General features: G+C 40.9%; 1 protein-coding gene across 5 annotated transcripts in view; it reads left to right on the top strand.

The window, feature by feature from the left end:
• Positions 1-770, top strand: part of LOC149785662 (cytochrome P450 2D27-like) — a 161,827-nt gene extending 161,057 nt beyond the window's left edge. For all 5 annotated transcript variants that reach the window (XM_089979486.1, XM_089979488.1, XM_089979489.1 and 2 more), the window contains one exon: positions 74-770. In XM_089979486.1, the coding sequence (XP_089835612.1) occupies positions 74-299 (226 nt within the window). In that variant the 3' untranslated portion in view covers positions 300-770. The remainder of the gene's footprint in view (positions 1-73) is intronic.
• The last annotated feature ends 6,969 nt before the right edge of the window (positions 771-7,739 follow it).

Below are 7,739 nucleotides of genomic sequence, written 5' to 3' on the forward strand. Positions count from 1 at the left end.
CGATTGGGAAGGACCAGTTAAAATGTTTTTAAAAAAAGGGTTTATTTACAATACAGGTTTTTCTTATTTGCAGGTTTATTCCTTTTTCTCTTGGCCCGCGGAGATGTCCTGGGGAGAAATTTTCACGAACGCGGCTTTTATTGTGTCTAGCAACTCTTCTTCAAGGCTTCACTTTCCTGCCGCCTGAGGATGGGCATCTGCCCTCACCAGACCCACGTCTTTACACAACCCGATACCCAATGTATGAGCCACAGTTTGAGTGCAGGGCGGTCCCAAGGCAAATTTCAGCGACCAACTGACATGCACAAAGCTGTAAATGAAATCGAGGTCTTGCGTTCTTGCAAAGTACCTTTGTTAACGGACTCAAGATGACAGTCATGAAAGCCGATTTAAGAAATTCATCCCCCAGTACTCAAAGCGTCATACCGGAAACTATGAAATGAAATACAGTTTAATCAAGCAAATAAAAAAAACCTGCATGAATATTTGCTGCTAATAATAAAGTGAAGATATTGTTATTTTTGTAAGCACTACATTACATTTTTGAGGGGTGAATTGACATGAGTTGACATACGTCTGACAAAAAACACGTGGCTGCAAATGAAACCGCTTGATTGTATGACTGTAACCGAGATTTAACTATGTTATTATTATTTTCAGGATAACGGATTAAGTCATCACTTAAAGTCGTTGTTTAACTAATGGTGTTTTAGATTGTCCTGGTCATAAAAGACTTGCTTGATATATCCAATGTATTCTTTATTGTGTGATCATATTTCTTATTCCATTTGTTCTTCTTCTTTTGTCTGATGATTTCTCCTGAAATCTTTGGCTTAAGAATTATAGACAGTAAAAGTCTTCTCTCTTCTCTGCTCTTCTCTTCTCTTCTCCTCTCCTCTACTCTTCTCTCCTTTACTCTTCTCATACACCTCAACCTCCCTCTCTCTCCTGCCTCTTCGTCTTATAAATATTATCAATAATGAGAATATATTCACGCTGAAATAAGGCTTAAGTTAAGACGACGAAGATTCAACTGCACAGTTGATTACTGACACAAATGACCTATAAATCATCTTTGTAGAAAGCTTCTCTATCGGCCCGAGTCCCTTAATTTCTCTATCGGCCTGAGTGCCTTAATGTCTCTCTTTATCTGACCATAGTTATGTTCTAATTCTTTGAGAAACCAGTGATTTTTTTAAAACCTGGTTTTCTGTAGTTATTATATATATATATATATATATATATATATATATATATATATATATATATATATATATATATATATATATACATACATATGTGTGTGTGTGTGTGTCTGTGTATGTATTATGTATGTGTATGTATGTATGTAAGTATGTATGTATGTATTTATGTAAGTGAGTATCTATGTATGTACGTACGTATGTATGTATGTACGTACGTACGTACGTATGTGCATGTATGTATGTGTGTGTGTGTATGTATGTATGTATGTATGTGCATCCTTAAAAACTTCTATACATAGTTCACCTTATGAGGTCTTCACTCAACCCGAGTCGACTTGTGTGAAGGTGTACCATTTTTAGACTAGATAACTCATCTTGTCCTCATCAGTGGAGTTGCACTCCTTCTGAATCAACAACTCATCAACATGAGTGGTAGTTGCACCCTATTTGACTCAATAACTTATTCTCTTCAGTGGATTTGCACCATTTTTGCTCGAAAACTCAACAACTTGTCCTCACCAGTGGTAGCTGCACCATTTTTAACTGGATAAATAAAAACGTTGTCTTCATCAGTGATAGTTGCGCCCCTTTTTATTCGAAAACTCAACAATTTGCCCGCATCAGTGGTAGCTGTACCCTTTTTGACTCAGTAACTCACCTTTTCCTATCAGTGAAGAAATCACAATAATCGTTTAACGCGTCTGGATGCTGCCAAGTTATAAATTAACGCGTATTATAATTATGTCCATTCCTCCCGAGCTACGAGAAAGCAAAATTAAATTTAACCGTCCTCCCAATAGGTTGAACAGTTTTAGTTTTTTAATTGTTAATTTATACTATATTTGTAGAGGTTTTACATTTCACTATAAATGTAGTCTACCATGCAGTAGTAATATGTACCACTTGGGGGGGTGGGGTGTCAAAAATGCCACTTGTGGGTCAAACGGCAAAACCTGTTACACTGGTCCACAGGATTAACATGGGAATGGTAGCATGGGGTCAGAAATGTTTATAGGGTCAAAAGTATTTATAGAGTCGAAAGGGAAGGGTAATGAAAATGGAACAACGAGATGAGTCGCATGTGCATATATATATATATATATATATATATATATATATATATATATATATATATATATATATATATATATATATATATATGTATAGTCTATATGCGGATCTAAGCGGATTTAAATGTTTCACCAATCCAAGACATAAGAATGACAGTGAAAACCAAACGTTATGTGTGTGTTACAAGACATTTTGACAGAGATAAAATATCTGAGACCAATATATCAGACTTCTTTTTCTCGACTCAAGAACACCTTCGCTATGGCTACATCTTCCTATTCCTCTTCTTCCTCTACTTTCAGCAGCATTGCCTAGAATTTAGATCGTCCACGTTGGGAGGCATTGTATCTTTGTCATTCCTTTAACATGTCAATTACTGGACCGAATGGTTCAGGCAAAACCAATTAGTCCAACGCGGGATCGAAAACAAAAACCATTTGATGGATCTTCCAATCCTGCGCATCATATGGTGTTACAAAGGAGTGGCAATCGGCTTACATCGTACGTCATGAAAGTGAAGGAGAATCCATTGTCTTTGACGAAGACAATTCTCGCGAAGACGACGGGATCGTAAGAGTCTCGAGTCAAACACATTTAGTGATCTCCGACGACATGTTAAAAGATGAAGATCTTCGCGAGGACAGTATCATTTACATTATCAAACATTTGTTTCAATAAATAAAGCCCATCGTGCCATCAGTCTCAAGATCTCTTACGTGGACTTGTTTTCAAGTATCAGAGATAAATCTCAAGTGCATGTGTATGCCAAACATTCTGGTACTCCTTGGCTGACTTATCGTACGACGATGCCACTCAAGTACTTAAGTGGGGCACCCTAGCGACAATGGGAATTAGCATTACAAACACCCCTGGGACAATCTGGCGACAAGGGAAAATTAACATGGAGAAAAATCGTGGGACAATCTGGCGACAAGGGAAATTAACATGGGAATAAATCGTGGGTCACTCTAGCGACAAGGGGAATTTAACATGGAACTATAGTGTGGGTCTGTCTAGCGACAAGGGGAAATTAACATGGGAATAGAGTTTGGGTTTGTCTAGGGACAAGGGGAATTGAATATGGGATTTTTTTAAAATTTAAATTTAAATTTAAATTTAAATTTAAAAAAAGGGGTAGGCAATGGAAAGGCTATCTCTTTTCGAGAAATATGGCTGGCCCTGAAAAGGGCCTTTGGGTTTATGTTAATGTATTCATTAACATAAAGGGCACCGCATTGGTCTTCTTCTTGTCCTTAGGCTACGTCTCACTGTTGGTCCGTAAATCAGCACTCTTTTCAGGCATCCTTGTCTTTCAACGTAGATCCTACGTATCCACAGGCTGGTGTTTGTCCTGTGGACAACGGTCCACTTGGATCGGACATACATGAGCATGTCCGTCCGGAACATCATGGAAGACACAAGCGTAGAAGATTGCACATCGGTCCACATCTTGAAGCAACGAGAACAAGTGAATCAATGCAGTGAACTGCGCTTATTTATAGGTACAGGAAGGATTGAAACGGATTGAATTCATTCACCAATCCGAACACGCGTTACAAAATTCAATCAGCTCGCATCCAATCCGAAGAGAGCAGTCTGTGACGTCACGTGGTCTATATAGATTCGTTAGCGCTTGTGTGCAGTCAATCTATGCGACAGTGATTCAACATGACGGAAACTCAGAAAACGATCCATTGGGGTGCACCAGCAGGGGAGACTGCCCAAGGGAACCCGGACTTACTTTCAGAAGAGGTACATTGGGATTTCGTGGATTTTCTTACCTCGCAAGAATTTGTTCCGGAACCTTCGTTACCTTCTTCATTACCGCAAGTGGAGAATTTTAGACAGAGACAGAAAGAAGAATTGGAGAAATTTATGCAACGACAAAAGGAAGCGGAACAAGCTTTTCTCCTACAGCAACAGCAACAGCAACAAGAAGAGGTAAGAAAAAAACAACAGCAACAACAGCAAGAAGAAGTAGCAGCAAAGAAACAAGAGGGTGAAAATCAAACGGCTACGGTACTGTTGGACATTTTAGCGGAGTTAAGAAGTCTGAAACAAATGTATCAGACTTCTTTATCACGACCGAAGAGAATACGACCTTCCCGAGCTAAACACGCCAACCCTGTGACTAAGCCTGTCGTACCACCCTTAGTGATTTCAACCCAATCATCAGAAGTAGGCCTTGGCCGTGGCAAAGGCTTAATGCAGTTAAAGTTGATTGGTTAAACTCACCCCTACACCAAAATAAAAAGGCCCTTTTCAGGGCCACCCACATTTCTCGAAAAGAAATACAATTTCAATTTGCCAATAACTCAAAAAAAAAAAAAAAAAACCCACCCATTTTACCCTTATAGTACGTGTCTGTGTATGAGTGCGTGAGTGTAGCTTCTTATTTTAAAATCAAAACTCAAAGACACTTACCTTATATGATTCATGTATTCTTTTATCCATTTTTTACAATCCAATTCACAATTCACCACAGAACACTTTAATTAAAAGTTCATTGACTTCTTCTTTCTCCTTGTTTAGTCTCTCTGTTTTTTGAATTTCTTCACCGTTTTTTCCTCATTTTCTTCCCTTCTTCTTTTCTTCTCCTGTTTCTTTGCCTCTTTTAAATAGAATTGTCTTCTTTCTTCCTCTTCTTCCTCTGAAGAATCCCTCTCTTCTTTCGAAGAATCCCTCTCTTCTTCCGAAGAATCCCTCTCTTCTTCTGAAGAATCCTTCTTTTCTTCTGACTCCTCTTGTTTCTTTTTTGGGCAATCTGGAGACCAATGTCCTTTTTCTTTACAATAATAACAGGTATCTTGACTTTTGTCTTTTTTAGCCCCTGTTTTTTTTCTTTTTTGACGGTCTGGACACTCTGAAGACCAATGCCCTTTCTTCTGACAGATATAGCAAGTATCCTGACTTTTATCTCGAAAGGAAGGAGAGTAGTCCGTCGGCTGGTCTGAAGAGAATTTTCTAATGACCCCTCGCAAAGCTCTGACGAAACGTTCCATCTGGGTAGTCTCTTCCATCGTTCTCCTCGGTTTGAGAGTGAAATGAATAGTGAAAGGACAAGACACACCCTTTTTATATACGCTGGTTTGCCATGACTATAAATTAGTCTATGGTGTTTGAACTTGAGTCATTTGACGTTTTGCACTCAAGATGAAACGATCCTATTCATTCGAGAAGAAAGAAGAAGAAGAAAGTAAGAGGCAGAAACGTGATCTATCGCCTCGTACCAGGGCTAAAATCTTGGCACAAATTCATGCCAGTGATTTTGAAGAGGACATGAGTGAACCAGAATCCGAACCCTCTAAACCAAGTTCACCACTCTTAGTCAACCCTGAAAAGTACTATTCCATTCGAGAGACGGAAAAGCGCTCCTCTAGAAAATTTAGAACCACGGCTTACACCTACACGGTGAAGTTTAAAGATTTCAAGGCCGACGTACCCTTGGAGAAAGCAGAAGGGTTTATCACCGAGATGTGGGATTCTTTGCTCACCGCACTCAAGCGACAACGTCAACCCAAAGAAGACGATCGCTTGACACTATCCATAGATCACGACGGTTTGAAATCCCCTGTTTGGATCGAGTTTAGCAGACCCGCAGAACTAACCCCTTCCAAAATCATGGACAAGATTCAACACGTACAACAATCTAATGACCAGTTTGACATCACCGATGGTAAAGCCACACTGAAAATGGCCCACGTCTCTCTTCCTCAAGGGACAGGACGCAAAAAGATGTTATTGGTGGACAACCTTCGCAACACCAAAACAAGTCTCGTCCGAATTCACAACCCTCAAGACCAGATGTGTTTAGCCCGTGCCATCGTGGTGGGACGAACCTATGCCAACAAGAACGACACGGCAGAATGGAAAAGAACCTGGAAAACTATTCAACGATCCGATCGAGCCAAACAACGAAACGAAGCAGAACTCCTGTTGCAACAAGCTGGCCTGTCCAAAGACACACCCTGTGGCATTCCTGAGATGCAAAAATTGCAAGATGCCCTAGCTCCACGCTACACCTTGAAAGTGCACACTCAAGAAATGCGCGGGCCTCTGTTGCTTCGAGGCCAACATTTTAAGGACGGAAAATACATTCATGTTTATCATCACGATGACCATTTCGATACCATTACCAGTATCACTGGATTCCTGGGATATGCTTATTATTGTGAGAAATGTGACTATGGTTATAACAATCGAGAGCAAAACAAGCATTGTGGAATGAAATGCTCAGGATGTTTGGCCTCTCCACCCTGTCTGAGCGAAGAACCAGTGCCTTGTTCGACTTGTCTGCGCACGTTTGTCAGCCCTACCTGTTACCAACAACATTTGAAAACACAAGGTTCACAGAAGAAATGTGCTTGTCAACTCCTGAGATTGTGCCCTACCTGTGGACAAGGCATACTTACCAATAATGCCAAGGCACACGTATGTCGAGGAAAGAAAAAATGTCACATTTGTCACCACACCGTGGACTTGGAACACCAATGCTACGTGCAAAAATACCAACCCCCACCAGAGAAAGAGGACGGTCACAAGAAGAAAGGCAATTTCATCTTTTTCGACTTCGAATGCATGCAAGAGACAGGCATTCACATTCCTAATTTCTGCGTGGCTCATCGAGCGTGCGAGAAGTGCATTCAAGAACCTATCTTCAGTCATTGCCCTCACTGCAGCAAGATTCCTGGAGGGCGTGAAAAAATCTTTCGGGGACCGAACACGTTAGCCGATTTTGCCCAATGGGTTTTAGACCCCATCGACAAGACGTGGAGCCAAGAGGACATCGAACGTTACGGAGATTGTCATCGTTATGACACGGTGATGGCTCACAATTTCCCCGGATACGATGGACAGTTTCTTTTGAGATACTATACGTAACAAGGCACCGAGCGTCCTAAAGTGACTTTGAACGGAGCCAAAATCATTTTCATGCAAGTGGGACAAGTGCAGTTTAAAGATTCGATGAGTTACTTGGCCATGCCTTTGAGTCGAATGCCTAAAACGTTTGGAATGACAGAAATGGCTAAAGGGTACTTTCCTCACTTTTTCAATACGGAAGCCAATCAACATGCCGTTCTACCCCATTTACCTGAGGCTCACTATTACGACCCCGACAACATGCGTACCGAACAACGAGAAGCTTTCTACGCTTGGTACCAAGCTCACGCCTCGGACCCTTTCGACTTTCAGGAAGAAATGCTAAAGTATTGTCGTTCCGACGTGGACATTTTACGGCGTTGCTGTGGAAAATTTCGAGAACTGTTCATGGAACACGGAGGGGTCGATCCTTTGAAAGAAGCTTGCACCATTGCCAAAGCGTGTTCCTTAGTGTACCGCCAACGATTCATGCCTGAAAACACCGTGGCTGTCATCAGTCCTCAAACGACCCACTATGTCAAGCGTCAATACTCGGTCAAAGCCCTACGTTGGTTACATTACTTGTGCGACAAAGAAGATAAA

This window comes from Sinohyriopsis cumingii, chromosome 13 (assembly GCF_028554795.1).
Source record: "Sinohyriopsis cumingii isolate HCF-2022 chromosome 13, ASM2855479v2, whole genome shotgun sequence".
In the NCBI taxonomy this organism is placed as follows: Eukaryota; Metazoa; Mollusca; class Bivalvia; order Unionida; family Unionidae; genus Sinohyriopsis; species Sinohyriopsis cumingii.